At 36.1% G+C, this 27,395-nt stretch overlaps 1 protein-coding gene across 8 annotated transcripts in view; it reads right to left on the reverse strand.

Moving 5' to 3' along the window:
- Positions 1 to 3,190: 3,190 nt before the first annotated feature.
- The window catches only part of QKI (QKI, KH domain containing RNA binding), a 140,611-nt gene continuing 116,406 nt past the window's right edge, over positions 3,191 to 27,395 (reverse strand). For 2 of the 8 annotated variants that reach the window (XM_057527830.1, XM_057527833.1), the window contains exons 5-8: positions 17,623 to 17,710; positions 15,959 to 16,258; positions 13,115 to 13,189; positions 3,191 to 9,169 (exon numbers count right to left, since the gene is read on the reverse strand). In XM_057527830.1, coding sequence (XP_057383813.1) covers positions 9,153 to 9,169; positions 13,115 to 13,189; positions 15,959 to 16,258; positions 17,623 to 17,710 — 480 coding nt within the window. In that variant the 3' untranslated portion in view covers positions 3,191 to 9,152. The other 6 variants (XR_009005185.1, XM_057527827.1, XM_057527826.1 and 3 more) reach the window with 6 other exon arrangements.

Genomic DNA, 27,395 nt, shown 5'->3' on the forward strand with positions numbered 1-27,395 from the left:
GTAAGGAAAGAATGAACTTCCCAATATTGCCCTTAATAATACTCTTTCTGGCCACAACTCGTTGCACATTTACTCACATGTGGAGTTCCGTACCTAAAAATATTAGATGTGTATTTCAATAACTGAAACAAGTTATACCACCTGGCTATGACTTCTCATTAGTTTTAGTTCAGATACAATCTATACTTTGATTCAATAACTTTTCTTTGCTATAAATTCTCTAGGATGGAGTTTAAGGGTGGAGGTGGAGAATCTTTAGTAGAGGATAACAAGCAATTTAGAAAAATTTGGGGGCTTCCCTGGTGGCACAGTGGTTAAGAATCCGTATGCCAATGCAGGGGACACGGGTTCAAGCCCTGGTCTGGGAAGATCCCACATGCTGCGGAGCAACTAAGCCCGTGCGCCACAACTACTGAGCCTGCGCTCTAGAGCCCGCGAGCCACAACTACTGAAGCCCACGCGCCGAGAGCCTGTGCTCCGCAACAAGAGAAGCCACCGCAATGAGAAGCCCGCGCACCGCAACCAAGAGTAGCCCCTGCTCGCCGCAACTAGAGAAAGCCCGTGTGCAGCAACGAAGACCTAACGCAGCCAAAAATAAATAAGTTAATTAATTAATTAATTAAATTTATTTTTAAAAAAAGAGAAAAATTTGGGTTAACACCTCTTTGAAGGAGTCAAGGTATTTACAAGGCTTTCTTGGTATTTATTAGTACAGGTAATTGACTGAGTTCACATCTGTGATGTCTTCCTTGAAGAGTACAAAATTTCTTTGTCAAATAGACTCATGTAGAATTCAGTGAAAATGCAATGCCCTTTGGAAGACATGGAAGTAAAACTTATATGGCATTTTTTCTTTTGTGTCCCACCATGCCAGGTTGCTTTTATTGTAAGCTCCAAGAACAATGAGAGAGACTTAATTCATTTTAAAACCAACACTGATCCTTAGTGATGACAGACTGACTACTCTCAGATGTGATATCAGACTTTCCCAGTTTTCTTAATTTTTTCCTTTGACTTCAAAACCGATTTTTCTGCTAATAGCCCCACAGACTGATGCTCGAATAATAGTTCAAGGTGGGGCATTTGTACGTTTGATTTGTTGACCTAGTTTTCTTCCCTGGCATACCAGTTTAGATCTTAGCTTCTCAGATTCTTAGCTTTGGTGTTTTCATATGTACAATGCTCCACCCACTAACTTTAAGTTTTCCATTCTCCCACCATCTAGAAATCTAGAATAAGTTTAACCTCTGAACAGTTTCTCAGTGCTCTTTTACCTCAGTGAGAAAACAATGGGCAAAAGCATCATTAACATAAACAATTAAAATGTGTTCAAGACGGCTTCTCACCTGCAGTATTAGTCTATTCTAATTTTATAGGCTAAATCACTTAAAACACTGTGACAAGGGGTTTTAAAATTCAGGTTTCAAGCTTAGGCAAGGTACTTTATTCATTCCTGACCGTGATAAAGTTTGAAGTTAAATGAGTGCTTATGGAATTTTTAGTATCAACTCAAATAGTTCTGTAAGAAAATACTTGTGGATTAATTCGCAAATGTTTTCTTCTAATATTTTACTTTTAACCACTTCCCCCTAGTTTTTCTTAGGATTCGGTTAAGTAACCAGTGCATACATAAAGAAAACAGAACCACAGGAGTTAAATTTTCATCCTAATTTTGAGATGCTCTCTCAAAATTGCTCTCTCAAACTGGAACTGCTGTATAGCACATAAAAATAAGCACTCTCTCTATACTTCACAAAATAGTACTTAACTGGAGAATCTAATTTTAATGTACATTTTCTGGAAAAACATGATTCCCAACTTACTATCACTAATATATATATATTTTTAGATGTAGGATATTTTTAAAATGTTCAATTAGCTTAACTGCTTTCTAACAAGACCACAAAGAGCTCCTACAAAGAGGTAGCAGATAATTATAAAAAATGACATTTGGAAGGAAACCCAAATGTCATCTAGCCCCTCCACACAACAGAAATTCCTCCCTAAATATTAAGAAATGTATGAATTATCATAGACTAATTTTTATATAGAAACCATACTCATCTGATTTTTCAGAAGGAGAAATATTAAAACCTGTTTTACATTATACCCTTTGAGAAGCTAGTTTGGAGTCTGAAGAGTCAAAATTACCATTCTGAATCTGAAGAGGCAAGCACAGATGTCTACAGGAACCAGGGAGGGGACGAAAAAACTAAACCAAGTTAGAAGAATGGAAATCAACAGTCCAGGTGTGATACTGGGGCAGTAAGGCGTAGTGGGGCAGTGAGTAACTGGGAGCTCTTGGTTTAAAAGGGACAGTGGAATTCATCAGTTTCAGCTGACGGCTACCTCAGGCACATGCAGGCTGCAGTTTTCTAGATAATTTGCTCTTTGAAGAAGTGTAGACTTTATGAATAGATTTTAAAAAGTCTACTAAGACTTTAAATGCTGGCAGGTAATTAAAGCAACAGCAACACTGTAGAGGCCAAACCAAACGCCATCTGTGGGCAGCTAGCTTGTACCCATGCTCCGGACCCTGCTTCTGTCGGCTTTTAGAAGCACGTGGGGAGAATAGTGCCAAGGAAAACAAAGGTTCTAGTGCGTGGTCAGAAAGGAGGAAAAGAAACCTGGAGAATAGATTTATGAATAAGTAAGGACTGGGAAATTTCAGGTGCAAGGGAGTCCTAAAACTTAGATGTCAAGATAAAATCTTTGAGAAAAGGTTTCAAACCACTGGTATTTTTACCAATTCTTCTTTGTTCAAAAAATTGATGACACTAATCCTTTTCACGTAGCCTACAGGATCAAAATTTGGTCAGCACTCCTTTCTTTTTTCTTACATCTAAAAACTATATACGAATTGTACCTGAGTTTCTTAATTAGAAACAAGTATTTGGGATGCACATCCAACTGAGAAACATTGTAGTAAGTCTGTTTACTGATTTCCTTTTCTAATCACTGGAAATCAGGGGAAATGTTATGATCAGCTTCTAGTGAAGTGAATTAGAGCTCTAGGATGTCACATTCTTCTGCTTTCTTTTAAATAGTGTTAAAAGCACCGATAGAAATTGAAAGTGAAATGTGCATTCTTTATTCTGATATTTATACGTGTGGTGTTTTTTTTGGGGGCGGGGGGAGAGGCATAAGCAGCATTTTCAGCTGCAGCTGGCTTGAGAGGATGAAGCACATGCACTTTTTCCAGTTGGTTTATTGCACGTCATGTACAGTCTTAACGTGGTTCTCCATTCACATAGGATTTGGGAAGACCTATTTCAACTTTTCTATGTACAATTTCCACAAATAAAATTCTAAGTGTTTTATACACACCACTACAATATAAACCACAAAAGATGTATTTGGTAATCAAAATTTCTCGATAATAGCATTTTTTAAAAAGGTATAAATTGTTTACCATGGGAGCTGTGCTTTTTCCCACAATGTGGTGTCTTTTGCCACGAAGGGACGGCAAAACTGTAAGCAATGAGAAATCCACGTTGTGTTGCTATCTGCTGCACCTACCAACTACTTCTCCTGAGAATCCATTCTTCCTCCTTCTCTCCCACCCCCTGCAATTAGTGCAGCAGAGACACAGAAAGGAGAGTACTACGCTTAGGTGAACCAGTTTGATTCAGCATTGAGTACCAGGTAGGCATATAATTCTGTTACATCTCTTCATAGCAAAGGCAGTTCAACTTAGATAATATTATGTTGAAAGAAACCACAGATAAAATTACATGTGTGTACCAAATGAATATTTCTAAAGGTAAAATTGTCTATAATAGGAATTATTTTTCCATTTTAAATAAAGGTAGTAAGAAACTTGTGACGATGTTTAAAAATTACCTTATGTACTTAGAAAGTTTGAGTCCAAAAAGTTTTCTGGGTAACTTTTGCTATTAAATAATGGATTCTAATTTAGCAATACATTTCTTTCTACTAAAAATCACTTGCTGGAAATACTACAGTTGCTAATTATTATCAAGGAATGACAGACAGCTTATTCCAAACACGCAAACACACCCCTCCTCCCAAACTGGAGAAGCCTTAGACTGTCATTTATAAACGTGTTAGACTTAGCTGGTAAGGAAAAGATTGATTTGGTAATGAGCAATTTAAACCTGTTGTCTGCTTTTGGTGTACTAGAAAATTTAGATCATTATTTATCCAGTAGTTTAGAAACGTAACCACCTCCTCTCTTGTGTAAACATATGCACACCTTGGCATTACGGACAGGGTGCTTCAACTACCCTTCTAGGTGGACCCTGCCCTACAGAGGGGTAGGGGTAATGTGAATATCGACTTTCATGCTACATTTTTCCTGACATTTTTGCCTAAGAAAAAAATGCTTGACTACTAAGTACATTAATTTCACCAACTTCTCGACTGAAAGCTTAACTTTCAATTGCTTTGTCAAGTACTAGTAGCATAGAACAATAAACTGCCTCTGGCATTTTATCATTCTAACAATTTGGTGATTCCATGTTTTATACTATTACAGCCTGTATGAAAGTGGGTTTTGTAATGTTATTTTTGTCTTTTAAAAATGGACTTTTACAACATAAAAGGTGGCAATATGATTATACATAAAAGTAGTACTCTTAACTGAAAATGAGATGAGACTGCGTCCACAGGCTTCAGAGAATGTGGGATTGTGTAGAAATTCTTCCTCCACTTCAGTGCCGTGGCGCCGTGATGGCTTGTACATCATCAGCAGCTTGAACGACAGCTTCAGGTTTTTACAGAATATGTATCAGCTGTATGGCAATGTGAACTTTTACAGAGAGTAGCATAGTAAAGCTCTACCTAATAAGAATGCATTGCCCCCCCCACCCCGGAGAAACAATATATTTGTTTGATCCAAAGAACCATCTCAATTATGATTAAATCAGAGGCTCTCGCTATTCTACCTATTTCATGTATGTATATATACTATGGTAGTACTTTGATTGGTTAATAGCATATTGGTGTTATGTCTTCTGTAACATGTGACTGATTTTAGCCCCAAATTTTAGAACTTTATAATAAATAAAATGTAATTTACAAAAATAAGCATTATTTACAAATGCAAAAATTCATCCTGAGAATTTTTATTATCCAGGAGAACTATTTCACAGAAAAGGAAATACCAGTATCTGCAAAATAAAAATGCACCTCAAGAGTTAAACTAAAGAATTGGTAAGTAGAGGTCAATTTACCTAGGCTGCAGCCAAGAAAAGCATGAAGATATTTAATAGATCTTCTTAAATTGACCTGCATGCAAACCATGATATATATAACTTTTCAAATGCTATTAATTATTCTTCTCCCTTAAACTTCTTATATTAATGTATTCTGACTGTATTTTGTAACAGGGTGAGACATAAAGCTAAGTGACGCTGTTTGATCTCTTGCTGAGGGTTCCACGAGGAGAGGTGGGTTTGTGGTTGTTGTGAACGGCTTACTCTGGACTGTCCTGAGACACAGAGCCACTCTGCCTTTGGCTTTACCTGGGTTTAGCCCCTCTAACAGGAGCAGCTGGCTAAAACAGTTCAAAACTTCTCTATAAAGGAAAAATGTCCAATTAAAACACAAATCTGAATAAAGGTAAGACATCATCAGATTCTTTGCTTTATGTGACCATAAAATTATCTACTGATAGAAATTTCAAAAAATGGTTCAACAAAGAATCAAACTGGTTTCTCGGGTATATCAATCATTATGACAAATCTCTTTACTCTTTATGCTGTGAGCAGACAGTGATTATTTTGGAGAAGGAAAAATAAGAAATGGTGGAATTAGTAATGCAGAGGCTGAAAGGCAAGTGGCGAGACTAGAAGAACGCCTCAAGCCAACACTACTTTGTTCCCGTCTCTACTGGCACCTACCTACCCCCCCCACCCCGAAGTAAAAGCCCAGGATAACCAAAGCCATTTTAACAGTAGTGTGCGGAACTGTCAGCTGACAAACAACATAAAAACAAGTCACGCTATGTTATCTGTGGTCACGTTCTTCAGGGTTAGTCCAGGAATTCAAGACTTTACATTCCTTTGTCTTTATTTGTTTATTTTAATTAAACATGTAAAGGTTAATAAACAGACATAGTCCAGAGTTAGTAGGTTGGTATTATAACATTTATTAAAATAATGCTATGGGTTAATAGAAACAGCAAAGAACCAAAGAATTAAAATGCAAGCTATGTAAAATCCCAACTAAAACCCGAAAGTGTCTAATGTATTCATTCATTAGCTAACTAAAAGCCCAAGAAAGACAAGACACCCAATATAATAAAGTACTGCAAAACAATTGGCAATTTTCAGTTATCAAAATTGTGGATTTTGCATTTTGTATCCTTTTCTCAATCAAGAAAAAAATTCTTTTTGAATGTTATATAACATACATATAAAACAAGATAGAAAAATACATTATAAACTTGTAACAATGGCTGTAAATACATTATCTTACATGTTTCTCATAGGCAATAGGTTGGTTATGATACATAGATAGCATGAAACTACTGAGATAATAAAGAATAGACAAAAATACATGTCAGCTGTACGGTAACATACAAGCGACACTCCCATCTACCCGCACTAAAAAATTACATAATACTGTCAGAAAAAAAAAGTCTTAAAAACTACATATTTTAATAAGAAATAAATTCAATAAAGAATGATAATACTGAGAACCAAGGCATTCAGAGATTTCAAAAGTCATGCTTTTTTTCAGTTGATCCAAAATTTTGTCAACTAAGTTTTCAAACGTTTGTTCAGAGCCAACATTACTCATAAATGTCACACATTTATCTCATACATTTACTTTCTTCCCCATAAAAGACCTTTGATAAACATCTAAAATGTCCAGGTATAACATAGTTGAGATGAAACTAGATCAAATACTGGTATCGTTTTTAAACTATCACCTCAAGTGTTTTGAGTGTCGCAAATTTATTCAACCAACCAAACAAAATAAAAATCAAAATGGCACAGCATATACTGTAAATAAATCAAAACAACTGTTATGTGTAACAGAAAGACACAGCAGTGGCTTGTTAAACTAAAGCTAGCTGAATACAGAACAATGACTGTCTATTGCATAGTAAATAAACTGAAAACGGCTTCCAAGTGAGACAAGATGATGGAGGAGGTCACCACCAAGGTGCTTACTGAGCTTACTGCTGACCTTTGACTGTGGAGCTGTGAAGGTATGTACGAGGGAAGGAGCTGACGACCTGGGGAGCCACCGCCACTTGATATTTGCCACGTCTGGTACTGAGCAGTTAATGATTACGTAAGAGTTTAGATGTAGGCTTTGTGCACAAATTGCTTCAACTACAAAACTGAACTTCATAAGAAACTGGAAGTTTAAACTCACATGTAGTTGAGTATTATATGCACAACGATGCTAGTTTTTCACATTCTTTTAAAGTTAAAAAGGGGCGTTGTTGGCTTAGGTTACTAAAACCAGCAGAGATGGATTACCCAAGTGATCTGGTATGGTAGAAACAAGTCTGATTAAATTTGGTTCATTTAAAAACCTTGTTTTCCAGAATGAAAAGCACAAAGATTCGTTTTTGTGAAAAAGGTTGCTAATATACTATTATTATCTCCAATTAATAATACAAAATCCAATACCCCTCCCCCCCCCAACAAAATAGAGCTCTAATTTTGTAAAGTGGTGTTCAGATCACACATAATTTTTATTTCAGAATCCTTTGGACTAACATTAAATATCGCAATAACCAAAAGCACTCAATTATGATTTTAAAAGAATGTTTTAAAACTTACTTGCTAGGCATTAGAAAAGTTACCAAATTTTTTCACAGTATCAGATTTGGCAAATTTATATCAAGGTAACGTGGCAAAAATCATATAATTCAAACCATCAACTCATTTGTCTCCCCTCACATCTTCTTTCACATACTGGGCGACTGAGTAACATGCACTAACTTGTATTCTGAGGGAGGAGCTGATCTTACAAGACAGTTGACTAAATGACCATGAAGGAAAATAAGGCACTTTCTTTTCTTTAGACTTATTCCAATACTTAAAAAATAAAAAAAAGACAAAAAGGCTCTTTTGGTCTTTTGTTTCTTGACAACCACCAGAAAAAATCATTTCATGAAATAAAGGGTTTCTTTGTTCTATTTTTTTTTTATAACACTTGAAAGTATAAAATGCTACATTTCCAAAAATATATATATTTTTTCTGCACCAGCACCCTTGTATAGTAAAAGTATCTACTTTTTGTTCATTTGTTTCAATGCACTACACTTTATCTACAATTTCATTACATGTATACAGCAAATAGGCAAGCATGGCTTTTACATCCTTAATGATTTTTTTCTATACAGGGAGGTTTAAAAAAAATATTTGAACAGTTTGCCCAGTAATGTGACACATAATGCATGTACCTTGTTCTCGTATATTTTTTAAAGGAGGTGTAAAATAAAGGTTCAGTAATTTTAACTCAGATATTTATCTTTTTAAAAATAGTGTTGCAGTTTTGTTCTTTGCATTACTTTTCAAAATTCCTTAAGTTTTTCTCTCATGGCACACTTCTAATACTTCAAATTTTGGCAGGCAATATAAAAAAGGCTGCAACTTCTGCCCTTTGAGGGCACTGTAGTGACTAAACAGCATATCAAATTTTGAATACTTTTTGAAATCACTTCACCAATGACATCCCTGACCAAAGGTTCATGCATGATGCATCATCACACAGTACATTCAGAGAGCTTTGACTCGCTATGAGAAGAAAAGATTCCTAGAAGTCTCTCACAGTAACTGCCTCTGTCACTGAGTAGTTAAGGGCCATGTCTCCCCTTCTGAAGTGAGGCCTTCTTACCGTTCGCTTAGGGCGGGACATTAAAAGATGATCAGTGCTGTGGGATGAATTGGGCCTTATTGCTTTACTACTATTCAGTGCAGGTTCTAGAACCACTTTCACCCAAACAGAAAAAAGAAAAAAACAAAAAAAAACAAAAAAACCAAAAGCTGAGTTGGAGGACAATTTCTTTGTCTTTTGTTTGGTTAGATGGTAAGACGAACGGACAAGTGCCTCAGCTCGCTGCACTGACGACAGGCAAGCAAAGGCGATTACCAGTTAACTGATCAGCAGGCAGGCATGGTCAGGTCATCATTGGGTGAAGAGTTCAGAGGTCAGAAGGTCATAGGTTAGTTGCCGGTGGCGGCTGGGTGGTTAGAAACAAAAAAACAAAAAACAAAAAAAAAAAAGAAAAGAAAAGATAGAGAAGAGATTAGTTTCAGCTAGTGACGGCTTAATGACAACATGAAAAACTAATCACAACTAATAAAAAAAAGCATGTTTAATTCTGACAAACTGATTGACACCATCTACAGAATACAATAAAAATCATGACAATTTCATATCATGATTTGAACAAAGGAGAGCCCACTCCCACAAAAAAAAAAACAAAAAAACAAAAAACAAAAACTGTTAACAGGAAAAAATAGAAATAAAATACAACTAACAACTAATAGTTAGTAGCAGTCAATGAAGAAAACTGGAAAACAACAACAATGGATAGGTTTGGTATACGGAATTCCGAAACAGTCAGTGCAGTTATCAGTATCTGACTGCTATTAAGCATTAGTATTCTCTCGGATGCAAGCATTAAAGCAACTATTAATGATGGATGTGATTATTAATAACTGATGATCAACAGAAATGAATCTAAAGAAATTTAAATTTCTATGAATAATTTGGTTCAACATAAACTCTGGGCCAAACAAGGTTTCTTTTGTTCAATAAATGTTTATTGCTTTTTCAATTATTCTATTTACAAACAACATGGAATTTCTTGGCCTCATGACACAATGCAATACTAAACTGTAGTCTAGCAGTGTAGGCAACATGGGAACCAGAAAAAGGCCAGGCCTTCTGCACTAGCCAACACTTTCCAGTTGAAAATACTATTTTACACATATAGAACACTTATAAAATGCACTTGCATGTAAACACTGTAAAATCCTGCCATTTAAAATTCTATACTCAAAAAGCTCTAAGTACATCAAAAAATAGAAGAAATTTCTAATTGATACCAATAAGGCATTTTAAAACTACAAACAGCTTTCTTTATTCAATTTCAAAGCTAATACTCTGCAAATAACAATAAAATCTGACATTTCATATACATTCCTGCTTTATATTTTATATTTTAAAAGAAGCCACCTGTAAATACTATTTTCTTTTGCAAAGTAACAAACAACAAAAAAAATTAAAAAAATTACAGTAAAACATAAAGTAGTTCTCAAGTGGAAAAGTTATCATTCCCAATGTCCTTGAGTTGCTCCTTCCTTAATCAACCTCTGTCACATTCTGCTTCACCAAACTTGGTCCACTTAACAGTAGTATGATTTTTAAGACTCATTCAATAGCTTAATTATTTCTACTATATTCTGAGGTTTGAGAGAATTTTCTGTACTGTTGCCATTGTGACTAAGGCAGAGGAGATGTAAATGAAAAGATACTCAGTGCAAAGGCAGATTCTGTGCCACTTCATAAATCAAAACCCAGCAGGTGTAATTTCACAAGAGTTTAAATGATCTATATAATGGACTGGTTTACCTTCATATAACAAAAATGCTTTCTATAGTCTATCATTTAGGATACCTTATAAATACTACAAAAATACTGTATCTTCAGTGTGACCAAATCTTCCCTGAATTTCTTAAAAATAAGTGGAATTTTATTTAAAAACTGCTATTCCAAAATCAGAAGAAAATAAATATTTAACATGATGTAGTCATACCACTTCATAGGTACTCCAGAAATATAGAATCTTAAAGCATCTTTGAAATCACTTAAAATTTTGATTAAAATTGTATTAAGTTTCTTTTAACAAATTATGTAAATGATGGTTTTTGTAAAATTATTTAGAAAAATTCTGATTATGTTTTTTTGAGTGTGGAATACATAAACAAAGCAAACTACCATTTACATATATACCAGTAAACCTAGACTATATCCTCTGCCAAGTCCTGGCCTCCTACAGTACACACAGGTGTATCAACCGTGCAAAGCACTTATGGTTCATCACAACTAAAAAGTCAGTTGGTCTTTTATAGGCTTCAAATTCAGTTTTCAAATATGTGTAGAGGTGGGTTTACTTTTAGTAAAGAACTAGATATTTGTCAACCATGTAGTACTCTAAATGCTCATATAGAATTACATGGTTATATGTCTAAGGGCTGAGTTTCCTTGCATTAAAATTATTAATACTTATACTAATCTTCCCTTCAAGAGATTAAAAAATACTAATTAAAAAAAAAACCTCAAAAATAGAGAAAACAGTAGTATCATAAAATAATTTAAGGATTTCAGACCTCTCCCTCAGACCCAATGAGTGCATACAGTGATAGTAACAGCAGTATATGAGTATTTGTTATTTAAAAAAAAAAAGTAGCATTTCGGTTTGCTGACATTGCATTTTTAATAAAAACAGTGACAGGACTAATCCAAACACATATAACTACAAAAGAGCCTCACATGGAATGTGCTGTCATTTCCAAATACAGTAAAATCTTCCTAATATTTTCAACTATCTCAAGGCACTGGAGTATTGAGTAGACCAATAATTATTGTGTTAAAACAAAATTATGAGAAATCTCCTAAAAGGGGCATGCAGGGAAAGGTTAACAGAAGAAAAACTACTTTTGAATACTCTTTAGAATTGTTTTAGACATTAACAATGTGGGGGGGAAAAGCTCTGATTATTCACGGAATTATTTGGTTTCCTTAAATAGAAAGTTACTTAAAAAAAAACATTTTTTAAAAATCTCCTCCACTAGGAGACTTTTTCTGATACACAAAGGGTGGTTTACATGCTTGTGCATGACACACTGACACTTAACATTATCTTCATAAATAATCATTGAGCTTGGGGGTCTATTTATTGAATAATCTCTACAAGTAATATACGTATTAGTTAAAAGTCTTCAAACTAATTACGTATGATGCTATCATCAGTGTCTTTGGGAAGGTATTTTAGTCTCATGTGGACAACAGCTGTATCCAATATTTATCATCAGTATTCAAGATAACCGTGTAGAACAGGTAGGTCTTTCTTAAGTTCATAGAAAATGTAGGATTGGGGAATAAATACATCACTTTCCACCACTAGTATTAGATACTTTGGTCAAATTACTTAGTAGGTAATACACGTGCCATAATAGAAGGTTGTAAAAACCCTGTTTTATCTTGCTTTGGGTTCCTACCTTGTAATGACAAACTTAGAGAACACTGTCAATAAACCGAAACTGTCACTCCTCAATAAACATAAATAATGTCATAAAAGGGTCCAAGGGCATATATAGGACACAAATTACAAATGTTGAAAAGGAGAAAAATGAAGACTTATTTCCCAGTCACAGGTTAGTCAAAAAGGATTTTCAAACAGCTGGATTCATGTCACCACAGAGCTTCAAGAGACAGTTTACCTTCAGATAATATATTTTAGCAGCAAATGACAAAAATCAAAGGATCCATTTTGGTAAGAAAATGTAAGAATAAAAGGGAACTGATTTTCTGATATATAAAAAAAAAATCCAACTTCATCAAAGTTATCTTCACAGTCCTTACTTTGTTGATTTCAGCTAAGTACTTGACATGTATACCCTTGTGTATACAGTGGTTCAAGTATCTTATTAAAAAGGAAAATGGAAACTAAATCTTCAGTTTTCTCCAAAAGGACACAGGAGGCATATATTCCTTTACTTCTCTCGCTAAAGCACCATCCGCTTAGTTCATTTTGCAAAACCAACCCAAAATTTCAGAACAATTAAAAGGTAAATTTTAGCAAAAATTATTCCTGAAAAATAACTAAGGCAACATGAAAATTTAATAGCTCCCCAAGGGGACTAATTTACGTTTTAGTAGAAATAAATCATTGTACATACTAATATAGAATTTAATAAGTTAAAATATGAAGGGAGGAAAAAAAAACACCCAAAAAAACCCAACCCTTAAACCTGTCAATTATTACAAATTAATTTAGAAAAAGAAAAGAAACGATGTGCAGGCAAGCAGTGATATCTCTTCCATCAGGTGTGGTGTTACAAATCTTATGGACACCCAACGCATTTCTCATAAACAAGAACTGCAGAACTAAACTAACCTCGGTCTGCGGTCACAATCCTTTGGTAAGGATGGACACGCATATCGTGCCTTCGAACTTTAGTAGCCACCGCACCTAGTTAAATTGCAATTACCAAGACAAAGTTAGAGAACATTCACAAGGGAAAAGGAAAACAAACATTAACAGCAGGTTTATCAAAATGGATTTCAAATGTTCGTTTACTGCAAAAGTTTTCTTTTAGGAAACATGTTAAGGCACAGTAGTCTTAAAATTAACCATAATATGTTGCGTATATATGCATCTATTAATATTGCATTCATTTCAATAATCTTGGCCTTAACCTATTTTATCCATTCATTTACAATCCCAAGTTACAGATTTCATGAACTCTATTAGATCCAAACATGGTTAAGCTTTACTAGTCACATATTCACTGAAGTGCCTTTCTTGCAGCAGGACTACTTAAATAATGCCATGTTTAATACCGACAATTATTTGCTAACCCTTAAGACCACTTCCAGAGTCTATCACTTAAGAAGGTTTAAAAGCAATTCTTAAAGCCTACAGATTGTGGTTCTAAACTTTGAGTCAATAAGTATGAACTGCAATGAATTAGGTGATTAGTAAAGCAAACAGTATAGTACACTTAGCAGTCAGTATACTACTATACACTCCTTTATAAATTACCGTTACTTTGTAAGATTACAGCCTAAACCAATTAATAACATACTTTTCCTTTCTATCAGTGTGCAAAAGTGCAAGTCAGTCACTGACTGCTAGGCTAAGCGTCCCTCCCACCCCCTGGAGGCTGCTGAGACTAAGCATTTGTTAAATTCAGATCTGATGAGGGTTCAGTTAAGACCGTTCTTGAATTCTTAGCCTTTCGTTGGGAAAGCCATACCTAAAGATAAAAGGAAGGGAATTAAAAATTAGTCATCAATGAAGATTTGATGCTAATACCAATCTCCTCACTACCACCAACACACATGTCTGCATCCGTTTTGAAGGGCACTGCTCATTTTAAAATAATATGATGAGACTTGATATATAGCATGCATGTTATCTGTGTGCAAATTTATTATAACATAGCAATTTGAAATATTTTCTCAGTTCTCCAAGTGGTCAATATCATGTTTTACTGCTTAGGTGGCAAAGCGAGAAATAAAATTGATAATGGAATCTTGTCATTTAGTACTCATTATTATTCATCTTATGAATGTCAATTAGGTATCTGTATATTTTCCTTTCAATTTTGTCAGTCTAATAATTAAGTATTATAAATAAAAATTTTCCAACACAACAAAAGCACATTGCTTTAAAATGAGAAATTTTACTGCAGTGCCTCTTGCTGTTTCTAAGCAGTAAACTGGTCCATCACCCCCTTTTTCATTTTAGAAAAACTAATCTTATGTAAGTGTAATTCCACGAGGCAAAATCAGCGAGATCTTGCATTGAGAGTGCTGGAACAGCAGCTGGTGGCTCAGAGTGCCAGCCCTGCAGGAAGCAACAGTCCAGCTCCTCGACCAGACGCTGTGCGTGCAGCAGAGAGGAGCTCCGGGGGAAAGGCGCAGGCAGGGGCCACAGGACAGAGCGTTAACAGCAAGGAAGACGTAAAGGGGTTATAGGTTACATGTTATCTTAAAAATGCTTCGAGAAATATGCAACAGAAACAGGCCTCTCATAAACAGTTCTATTGTATAATTCTGACCTAGAATACTTTTTACAATGATTTAGAGATAAACGGAAAACATGTACAATAAAATGTATCTGCTCATGAAACAAAAGGCACCTGAGTGCATGCACACACACAGATAACATACAGAGCATCGTGGCTTTTTTAAATTGAACAATGAATTTTCAAGTTTAAATCTTAGTGTCCGGGTTCATTAAAGACTTTCATATTTTTAGAAATCAATATTAATGCTGGGAAAAAAGAACTTAAAAGATCAAAGTCCTAAAAGTCAACAGCATGCACGCAGCACCAAGGTCATATACAATTCAAAAAAAAAGAATTCAAATTCTGTCTGGTAAAACAAAGGGGCAGCCCGGAAACAGTTTGTTCCACATTGACTGGTCGTGTTAGAACAGCTGCTGTACTCTAGTCCTTCATCCAGCAAGTCAATGGGCTGAAATATCAGGCATGACTGGCATTTCAATCCACTCTATAAAAAAAAGGCATCAGTAATGTCTTTTTCAAGCACACCACTTTTTGTTCATGTAAAACCGAGCGTTTATAGCATGATCTTAATTTCTGTCTCAAATGTGATTCTAATTCAGTGACTTGGTATTTACTTCATTCCGTACTGTACTACTGAAATTAAGAGTGTCTCTTATGTTTAATATTAACTAGGACTTCAAAAGAGAAAAGCTGAAGAAAACTGAAGAATGCAACGATTTATCTGGTCCCTTTCATATTTTAAGTGATCACAAATATTAGAAAACACACATCAGTTTTTAAAATATCTCAAAAGACTTTCACACAGAAGTTTAAAATTTAGCTGACAAATAAATCTCTGACACAAAAGGAATCTAAAAACTGGGTGGTGGAGCTCATGAAAAGGATAGGCCAATAGGTGGGATCTAAAACTCAGAATGACCGCAATGATGTCAAAAATGTGAAAAGTATTTTCTGTTTAAAACGTTCATCTCAAATTTACCCAACCAAAGTGAATTTCAGTCACCAAAGTGAATCTGAATAAATTTAAGGTACAATTATTTACAGGGGGAACCCTTATAAGAGATTGAAATAGAACAAAATTTAGTTTTCAGTCTTTCTAATGGAAACTTGTCTTGCCTCTCTAAAATGGATATATCATTTCAAAGTCGGGGGCAGCAGAAGTTATGAAGAAAAATGTCATTAAGCATACCGGGAGAACCACTTACCTAATACACCGCTAGGCTCAATGGGGTACTCAAGGATCGATGTAGCTGGCGCCAACGTGTAGGGGTATTCATAGGGCGTGTAGATTAAACCGGCTTCGGGCCCTGGAGGGACTATCGCAGCAGCTGGGTGCGGAGTTCCGTTGGGCATGACAGCGGTCTGTATCTGTCTGATCAAAGGCATTATGGTAGGGCCAGCTGGCGTAGGGGTGCGCAGGGCAGCTGGCGGGAGAACGGGCGCAGGCCCCGTGATAACCCTGGGAGCGGCCTGGGCTGTGGCTGCAAGAGAAAAGGCAAGGGCTGCTACAGTGAAAGCGAAGAGATTGAGAAGGAGGCACAGGGACAGCCAAGGGCGAGACGTGGGAAACGAGAGGGAAGGGGAGGAGAGAGCAGAGAAGAAGAAAAATAAAAGGAGATCGTTAGTACATGCGCTGGTCACACAGAAATGCCAAAGCACACCAACCAAATGCAAAACAGCTTCCCCTTCCCCAATGTGATTGAGAATAAATAGGCAAACATTAAAAAGCCACTGGGGGAAAAAAAGAATGAGACCATTAAAACAGGTTATATTTACTTCATATATTTGATATATCTATGTTTTTAAGATTTCATGAGACTAATGGTGCATGCAGAAGCACAAAAAAACACTTGCATTAAAAGATGTTAAAAAATACTTGGTAATTGGAGTCCACAGAAATACAGTTTTGGTATATTTCTAAAGAGTAGCTTCAATTACAACAAATGAAGGAAAGAATAATTTTCATTGTATTAACTTCGTCAAATAACCAACAGTTATTAATTTCCTGCATCTGCAGGAATTAACTTCTTTATAGAAAAAACAATACAAAAAAATGTTTCATTCCTAAACACATGACTATTAATGATATACTCAGTTTCACAAGTAATTAAAGCCAACCATCTGTAAAAGTAACCACTCTAAACACACTAGGGTGTCTATATTTGGGAAAGTTGGCTATGTCTTTAAAATTCTATTTCTTTAAAAAAAATTAGTAATTTAAATGACATCATGTTCATATGAATGATGTGTAAAACTTAGACTGTCTCAAAATATAAATTTCACATTATTTCATTTTTAAATATAAAAAAGCAATCCTCTTACAGTTTATGAAAGCATATACAATACATATAAAGGGGAAAATAGGATTAAAAATAGTATCATCTACTGCTCTCTGTGAACTCACATATAAAATCAACAGAGAAAAAAATACTGGAGGAAAAATGTGCAAGCAAGGGGAAAGACTAGAATTCAACAGAAGAATGACTGCATTCAGATATATTCCAGATTAGCTTTTATTTTTTAAAAAAATTTTGTCCTTTGCATAAATGTAACAAACCAGAAGTCTTAAGTCTGTAGTTAACAGAAAATTTCCTGAAACTCTTGAATTTAGAAGTTGAAATTTCATCAAAAGAATAAAAGAAAAGTTTGTAAACTCAAAACTTAGGCATGCTGGCATAAAATAAAATCAAGAGAGTGCCCTCAATTCTTGAAAGCAGTAAAAATGGGACAGTTAGTCCCGTATCAAGTGACAGTTATTTCAACTCTTCACTTTGTTTAACCGTTCATGTATTGTGCTGCCAAAAGGAGAGAGGTCTGGGGACAAAACAGCTGAAACAGCTGTGGCTCTGAGCCTCAGTCTCATTCTTACGTGATTTAATGTTGGCATCTCTGTAGGTGCCATTGAGAATTGCAAGCTCCATCAGCTGCATCTTCTTCAGGCTGTCTTCTCCCTCCGCCTATACGTGGAAAATACAAGAGCACTAAGCACTTGAAATGGTCCATACACATCACAGCCATATCTACACACAAACCTTAAAATAGGTATCATGTGACTATAGCCATCTGTTTCAATCAGGGAAAAAAGATCAGGGAACCAAAAGGCGCTACATGCTGAAGCCCATTCTCAGTAATGGGATGTTGATACACAGGATACTCTCAACTGCCACCAGCTACATTCCTAACGTAAGCTACACTGATTTATTAATGTTCTTCTAAAAAGCTTTACTTTTAAATGGAATCAATGGAAATGTTAGGTAAATTAAATATAGTATAGTCTGTACCAGCACCTATCACTTTGTTGAAGAGTCTAAAACTCAAATGTATTCATTAAAAGACAAAAAACAAAAACAAACTGGGATTTTAAACATGTAAGATCTGACTGTGGTATTCAGGTAAGGAAATTTGTTTAATTCTCCCAAAAGGAAAATTTAATAAAATCATAATCATAAGAATTTCTGAAATTTGTGTATATATTCTCGTTTCTTACGCCAACATCCCGCTCTCCCCTCCATTAGCAAATGCTATCAATTCTAAAGCAAATCCATCCTTAGGGTCAGCTGATACACTGTCCAAGCCAAGAAAAACTTAATAGTGAAATGGGGCACTATTAGTAATTATGCAACAGGCAAAACCCAGGGATGTCTCTGATCATCAAAATGTTTGGCCATTTCATTTACCTTGGATTTGCCCCACACCCTCTCCATTTACTGTGGTCACCCTTGCTCTTGTCATTATTGGTATATTACCAAAACTACTACAATAATGTGTTAATAGTATCTGTTCTCCAATCAGTCTATGCACAATGGCCAGATTAACTGCCCAAAACACAACTTTCATCTTAATGTTTCTTGACATTCTCATGTCTTAAAACCCTTCATGGTCTCTTACCATCTAAAAAAAAATAATATGGTCTGGCCCCAAACTATCTTCTCAAGTTAAATCAATCTACGTTCTTTACACATATCTTATGCTATAAATCAAGCCAAATCACTCCGTTATTCATCTCTGTGCATATTCCTATTTCCTCCATCTTGAATGCTTCTCTGCGCTCCACTCTACCCTTCATCCTTCTTTCCAAATCCTACTTCATCCCTGCAGACTTCAACCTAAGTGGTACCTTCTCAAAGGGCTATCCCTAGATCGTATTTTTCTGCCCTGAATTAGTTTGTTGTATATCACAACTACCGAGCAAAGAACAAGCTCCTAGAGAACAGAGCCTATTTCCTATTTATCACTGCCTATCTTCCCACTCATCCCATCTCCCCAAGTCATTCGCTAGGATTTAGTTTTTAAATGACTGGTATGAGAAATCTTTAACTGTATTTATAAATCTCAAACGTCTAAATCCTGCAGGATAAACTTCAGGAACAGAAAGATGAGGTTCATCCCTGAAGATGGTGGCAGAAATGGAACTATGTGCTGCTCACATATTTTATGCATTATCTAAGCCTCGGGACTTAATATTTCAAAGGAAAGTAACCCAGTGATACATTTTTCTGATGTAACATTGGTCCTTCTTGATTCAAGAAAGGAGCAGGTGACAAACTTCTCAGTCCTTTCCTATTACACAAAACTCTGTCCCTGGCACTATAACAGCACATGGGGTGCTATAGTTTGTAATAAAGAGAATTGCTAAGTGGACTTTTAACAAACCACAAAGAATTTTTTTTAAGATAAGTGAGAACATCATGAAGACTGCTGTGCCACTGCCGGCACGTTCCACTGCCGACGTTTCAGAGACATACTGTGCAGTAGTGGAAAATGGAGAAGATACTTGCACTTTGTGGAATTACTATTCCTTGATCCCTATGAACGTGTACAGATGAATGAAAAAAAAAGAAGTAATATGATTTATTTGAAAGACACATTACTTGCTAAAGATAAAAATAAGTAAGCAATGTCACTGGAAGAGAAGAATTAGAAATCTATTATGGGGCTTCCCTTGTGGTGCAGTGGTTAAGAATCCACCTGCCAATGCAGGGAACATGGGTTCGAGCCCTGGTCCGGGAAGATCCCACATGCCGCGGAGCGACTAAGCCCGTGAGCCACAACTACTGAGTCTGCACTCTAGAGCCCGTGAGCCACAACTACTGAGCCTGCGTGCCACAACTACTGAAGCCCATGTGCCTAGAACCCGTGCTCTGCAACAAGAGAAGCCACCGCAATGAGAAGCCCGCGCACCGCAACAAAGAGCAGCCCCCGCTCGCTGCAACTAGAGAAAGCCTGCGCACAACAAAGACCCAACGCAGCCAAAAATAAATAAAATAAATTTATAAAAAGAAATCTATTATGATAAAACTGCTTAAACTTGTCCACTGAAAACTAGTAATACTAAAAATTAAAATTTGCCACATCGTTTCAAACCCAAATCTATGTATAACAGAATACCAAAATAAGTACATAAACTATACTTTATATAAACAGAAAAGCAATAGGTATACCTTCAGTCACCGTCCACAAGAAAGTGGAAAGTGGTACACATTTGAAAACGTCAGAAAAGTAAGAAGAAGAAATAAAGACGAAAGAAGAAGTGAGGTGACACAATGCCTCATACACAGTGCTGTACAAAGAAGAGCTAGAACACATGTTTTCACTGAACAGCTTCTTTCGGATAACAAAATAACCACACTCATTAGCTGGTGATGCAGTGTAAAACTTGGGAGGAAGGCAAAGATGATGGAAGAAATACGTGTGTGCATGTGCAGGGCCTGTGCATGCATGTGTGTGCCTTTTGCAGGGTACAGGAAATGAAAAACTGATCTAGTGACATCAACAGAGGAGAATAAAAACCAGAGCAGCACAGCTTTCACTAGGTGGTGTCAGTGAAGTGTGTCATAATGACACAGTTGCTGGAGGCCACCAAGACTTACAAGTTACGAATTACGGTATGTACACTGAATTATATCACATTATGGCAGGCTATACTAGTATCTCCTAGCAGAACACAGACTTTAGTCGGCAAAGCTGGAATCTGAACCTGGTGGTCTCACTCCAGAACAAGCTTCTCTCTTGCATCCTCACCACTCCTACCCACTCTGCACTCACAGGGCATGATGTTATGTGTCTCAAGAGACAACTATGGACTTTTGGGTGACTCTAGTTTTGGGATATTGTGAATAATGCTGCTATGAAAATTCTCCTACAAGGCTTTTTTTGTGAACATAAGTTTTTATTTTTCTTGGATAATTACCTAGCAGTGGAACTGCTGGGTCATGAGGTAAATGTGTTTTGCATGGGAAACATTATGTGAAGATTATCAAAACATTGTAACACATTTATCTTTGAAATATAAGTTTAAAAATATAACAAACATTGATAACTTCTCCACAGGTCCGCTGCCCTGCATCTAAAACCTGTGACATCAGAAGTGTTTTGAGAATTTTTCAGATTTGTAGAAAAATAATATACCAATGATTACATAACATCCCCAGTGGGTCTGGTGGAATACTTCAGTAATCCAAACTATAACAAACATAAAAATACTTAAACTAAGTGTGATTAAAAACAGACTATAAACACACTTTTCTGAACTTTTTGGGGTTTGCAATTATGGATGACAAATTATGGATCTGTATAAATGTATATAATTTATGCATGTATTACTTAATATACAGCTATGTTATCAGCTATATTTAACAGCTATGTTAAAAGTGACAGAAATAGATCATGGTTAATATTAGATCAGAGTAACATGGTTTTAATGTTTTAAAGTAGAACAATTTATATACTGTTCTACTACCTTATTAGAATTAGATATTAGATCTTCATCATCTAAGCATTTATGCTGCATAACAGATCTATGGCATTGGTACTTTATTATCCCGGAGGCGCAAAAAGATTAGGTAGCTTACCCAAGGTTACACAAGGTCACAATGCAAAAACGGCTTTCAAACCAGAGTACCTGATCCAAAGTCCTCATTATACCTTCTCCAGTGTCATGCACGGTGACTTAAAGTGTAAGTACTTTTTGAATTCATCAAAGAATTCATGTAGGAAATGAAGAAAATTATGTTTATTTGGTATTTTAAAATCTATAAAGTACACATTAAAAAAAAACCCCCACTACAACAGTGTAATTAATTACAACAGAGCTAAAACAAATGTTTATTTCCAAATAATTAAAGTGTCAACTAACACAATAATTTGAACCACTGCCTGTAATAAAAGCCCAAACTTTCCAGCTTAGCATTCAAGGTGCTGAACAACTTCTATGAGCAGCCCTATTTGCAAATGTTTTGCACTAGTCAAAATCATCTGTCCATTGTCCCCTAGAACATATACTTTGTGCTTTTCTGCCTCTAAGTTAGACAAGATCTTTTCTAGAAGCATGCTGTGTATGCCTCTTCTGAGAGCCCAGATAGATCACTGGCCTCTCCAGAGTACACAGCCTTTGCTAATCATTCCCACAGATAATGGTATCACTTTCCTAAATTTATGCTGCTCCTTTTGGGGAAATCAATCATATAGAGCCATGTGTTATCTCTTCTTTTCTATTTTTTCATGTGGTTTTTAGGAAATTTGTTACGTGACCTGTAGGCATGAATCAACTAATAACCAATAAACCAGTCTTCTTTTTGCCTCCAATACCTTGCAAACATGAACTTGCTCAATACATTTTAGAAAAATGGATTCTTTCTTTTCTATAAATTTGAAGTCATGAGTAGAAAAGGTTTTCCAAGCATTAAAGTACATGACTTAATTCACTTGGAGAACAGGGCTGAGTAAACAGTAAAGAGAAAACAAAGAGTGACCACAGTTTATAAACAGTTTTAATACCAATCATCGCCTGCATCTGCCCTGTCAACTAAAGAAAAGTCTGACAAAGAACTTAAGGACTTACACTTAAATAGAGGGTTTTATACAGGGCAGTGACATAACAGCATGTCTTTAAAGGCTTATTCTGGTATTTTGTGAATGGACTGTTGGGGGTCGAGTATGATTAAGGAGACCCAGTCACAAGCTTTAATCCAGTCCAGGTGACAGAAGAAGAACTGGACTGGGGTGGAAGCAACATAGACGGAAAAAGTAAGTTAACCTGACAGGACCTGATGACTGACTAGATATAGGGGGTGAGGGAAAAGGAGACATTAAAGAATGATGTTGAGGTTTTGGGATCAAGCAATAAAGAAGACAGTGACTCCATTTAATGAGAAGACAAAGGCTAAGGGAACTTCCAAAAGTTCTGTTTGAAAATATTAAGCTTGAAATGCTTATTTTAAACACCCCAGTGGAGATGTCAGGGAGACAGCTGAATATGAATCTGAGGTCTACTTTTCAACCTAGCCTATAAAAAGCGAGTAGAAAAATTATCTCCCACACCATTTTCAGAACATTTTTCTCCAAGATGATACAGCAATTATTAAATTTCAAGCTGACCTGCTATATGCTTTCAAATGCTGGGTCTAGAACTCTATATAGTTCTATATCTTCTAGGCCAGCTGGTTTGTTAGGTTCTAACAAGTGAGGGGCATTAAAGTGAGACTGAAGAGCTGGCTGCGGGGAGAAGGAACGCCCCTCCCTCCGGCGCCAACTGTTCTCAGCTCTGCACCTCGCCAGGGGCGGCTGTTTGCAGGCCCCACACTCCTCTCCCAGCGCTTCTAGAACCGGCTTCGTCGAGCATCCCCAGCCCTCAGCCACAACCAGTGTAGCCACTCTTCTGAGCAACTGCGATTCTATCACCAGCCAAGGGGCACCACTTTGTCAGAGGTTCTCCCTCCGCACAGAACTTCCTCAACATGTCTAAGATCTAATAACAGTACCATTCTCTCTCTTATCTCCCAGCCCTGGGATAAGAGCTGCTTCCTGGAGTTTCTAAATCCGTATTATACTCTTATCTCCTTTCTCCTTTTTTAGTTCTCAACACCTACTTAACCAATAACCTTATTTATCCTCTCTGTTGAAATACCTAGTGTGGCTTCTGTTTTCCTGATAAAGAATTGGCTCCCCAGCACTACGTCAGCAGAATCTGAATTTCCCCGCCTGGCATTTACGGCCACATCAGCTTCCTCTCCTTTTACGTCACCAACTTCATTCTGTGTCAAAAATCTAAGTACACTCTATGATGATCTCTTATTTCTTTAGATTACTTAAAGGTTCCTTGATTCCATGTTCCTTCCTTTTCCCAGTCTTCAATGTTCAGTTAACAGAGGCTAATGAGCACCTACTATGATGTAGATACTCTGCTAATGAGTCCAACACACCAGAAAAATGATATTCACAGATCGAAGTACATTAGAGAAATTCCCAGAATCGTTACAGAAATTCAGTATCGAAAAGATGTATCAGAACTGCTATACTTAGGTGGAGAGGCAAAGTCAAATTAGCGTCATTACTTCACGTGGGCAATAGAGCCTGCTTATCTTTTACAAAGTAAGCCCTTAGTTCAAATAGTATGCAAAAAAGGCCGTTTCACTGAAAAATCCGTGGGTCAAAATGTTAGAGACACAATAAGGGGAAAGAAATCTTGTCATGTATTTTTCTATTTCCCATTAATTATACTATGCAATATACTCCGATTTAATCACAATTCCTGGTTCAGCAGCAACAACTTAACACAGATAAAGCAAGGTAAGGCAGAGAAAAAGCATGAGGCATTTTATTTAATCAGAAAAGCTTAAAACAGTCAAACACACACACTCACTGACAAACACATATATACAAAGCTCCATACACTACATAAACTACATTTTATAAAGTTAACAAACACTTTTACCTTAGGGTAATACATTCTGTCTTTTTTTGACAAGCTATAAACAGATTCATCTAAAAGCAGTGATGATCTCGGAAAAGAAAAGCCATGTCTACTAGAAAGCATTTATTCCTTTCTATGTGAAATACAGTATGATACAATTTGAAATATTATTTTTTATAGTAAGCTTAATAGAAATGACAAACTTTTGAAAGATTTCTATGATCCACAACTCAGGCTACATACTAGTATTAGTAATAAATAAATAATGATAGTAGAGATAAATAATGATAGCAGATATAAAAATAAACATAAATAATGATAGTAGAGCCACATCATTATTTTATAGGAAAAAAAAAAGACCTCTAAAGTTGACTGTATTGTAGGTGGGCTTTATCAAACTATATGGCTGGGGCAATAGAAGAAAGGATAACTACAAATTGTGAGCTTAAGAGAGCCTTATTCTATAGCAGAAGATGAAGAGTGAGAACCTGAAGACAGGGTATAAAAATCTATTTGCTGTGAGAGGTATGCAAGAGGAGTAGGCAAAAATATACTATGACAGAAGCTGACACAGGGTGTAGTGGAAGACCAGATGAAGAAGTATGGGGACAGGATCACAAATCACTTTAAGGATCTGATGATAACCACGGACTGTCTAGAATACATACCATGGTATACAGACAAAATGTGGCACACAATTGTAGGGGGTTAACCATGAGAACTAAACTCACCCATGAGTTATCTGTGATAAAATCACTAATTCACCCCAAATGGTCTTGAAAGACTTCCAGTATAATGTCAATCTTCTACAGGGATTCTTTAAAGTAACCCATTTTTCACTAGGAGATATTCATTATATTTCTGAGCCATCAAGCACAGTCTAATGACCTCAAAGGAGAGCAGAGGCAGAAAGCTACTTGGTCCTTAGAGCAATCTTAAGTCACCACTGCCAGTTTTCCTTATATTCAAACTATTTTTGGATATAATCATTATGGTGACACACCTGAGGCCCTTAATTTTGGTTGACTCCCACCTTAACTTTTTTTCTTTGTTGCTTCATAAGCTATCTAAAGGTATACCTTCATTATAAATAGTTGACTAAAACTTTGAACTAAATTAAGGCCAAGGAAAAACAAAGCAGGGAAGGCAGAAAGGTTGGTAATTTCTTCAAATGCCAGCTGGCAGCATCTGACCTCTCTGACGCACGAGAGCAGCAAAGGCAGTGAAGGCAGATCAGACTGTCTTTTGTACTATAATTTTTGTTGCAGATTGTTGAGACATTTATCAGTTTTCCTTGGTCGGAAAAAAATAATTAAGCTAATTAAGTATTTCGTTTTTAAAAAGACTTTTCCCCCCCCTGGGATTTGAATAACAGTTTCTATTTTATCTGTTTATAAAGAATTTAACCTTTCTTATCTCATTTAATCCTCTTGATAACTCTGTAAGGTACATAACACAAGTATTATCTCTTCCACTGGCTGCACTTTAGGGTAAAATTAAACAAAAGATAGGAATTTGGCCACCATGTGAATAAAGCACTTGAATACTTCTTATACTCAGCCATCCCGTGAGAGTGAGAAGGCCATGTTCGCTTTAGTCACACTTGAAGAACCAAATAATAATAAATAAAATTTGGAATGTAAACAACACATTCCTTTAGGGATAAAAAATATTTTACCTCTGAAGTAAATTGCAAATACTCTCCTATTTCTTAAGTGGGAAGCTATCTATATAGCAATCTAAAAACCTCATTTTAAAGTAGGCATAAAATAAATCAGAGAAAGTTAAGTACAGCAGTTGACTGAACTTGCCTTAGAAAACTTTTCTTCTATAGCAGGACCAATTGTGAGTTGAACAGCTGTTGTGCTGGAGTACACCATACCTTAGAGGAAAGCAATCTAGGAAGTTCCTCTACTTAAGAGATTTGAACTTTATTAACTTTTACAGTAAACCAGTAACACCACTCTCCTTAAGCAAGCTGATTATGCATGGTCATTTTGGGTTTGGGCTCTTCCTGTATTTTTTTGTGGCTGCTACGTTTACCCTGTATTTTGAGGCGTTTTATGAACAGTAAAAATCACACCGTATCCAATAATGAACCCATAAACGTTTAGCAACATAAAATTATCAATAGCAACAAAACTGAAAAGTGGTGAAAAAAACATAAATGCTGTAAAGCATTATAAGAAACCCAAGAGTTCTTTCTTCAAAGAGCAGATGGAACTTACTGTACGTCATAGATGACAGTCGTGTGCTGCGACCTCAAGTCTTGGCTGAATGTTTAAATGTACATAATGTCAACAGATGTGCTGGGAAGGGAACAGGTATGCTCAGGCTGCCAAGGAATTCCCTATAACAACTGATGAGTTCATCAAGGAAGGGAGGCACTGACTTCCCTGGCGGTTCAGTGGTTAAGACTCTGTGCTTCCAACGCAGGGGGCATGGGTTCCATCCCTGGTCAGGGAACTAAGATCCTATACGTGGCACGGCGCGGCCAAAAAAAAAACAAAGAAAAGAAAAGAGGAAAAAAAAAAAACAGGGAAGGGAGGCACCTGCCTCAATAGATTTCTTTCCAAATACACTAAACTGATCTATTTTGTAAAAGGTACCAATGATATACCACCAAAGAGTGAGAAAACAGTACCATCTTAAGCTACCAAGGACAGGATCATTAGTCTGTTTAGTAGGATATACCCAGGAACTGAAAGCAGAAAATACTGAAGTCACTGGGACTTACAAATTGACTTAGGTATTGTCTTTTCAAATCTAGGTGCTTCTGTGTTGCTTTAAAATTGTATTTTAAAATTACCCATAATCTACCGCTCTAGGAAAACAGCATTTTTATTCCCACGTAGGTTTTATTATGAATGGAATTTTTCCTTTAATATTTGTTATTCAATTTTATATCTTACTATGTTTATGAAATATTCTACCAACATTTTTTATATTAT

Source organism: Balaenoptera acutorostrata, chromosome 14 (genome assembly GCF_949987535.1).
Source record: "Balaenoptera acutorostrata chromosome 14, mBalAcu1.1, whole genome shotgun sequence".
NCBI lineage: Eukaryota > Metazoa > Chordata > Mammalia > Artiodactyla > Balaenopteridae > Balaenoptera > Balaenoptera acutorostrata.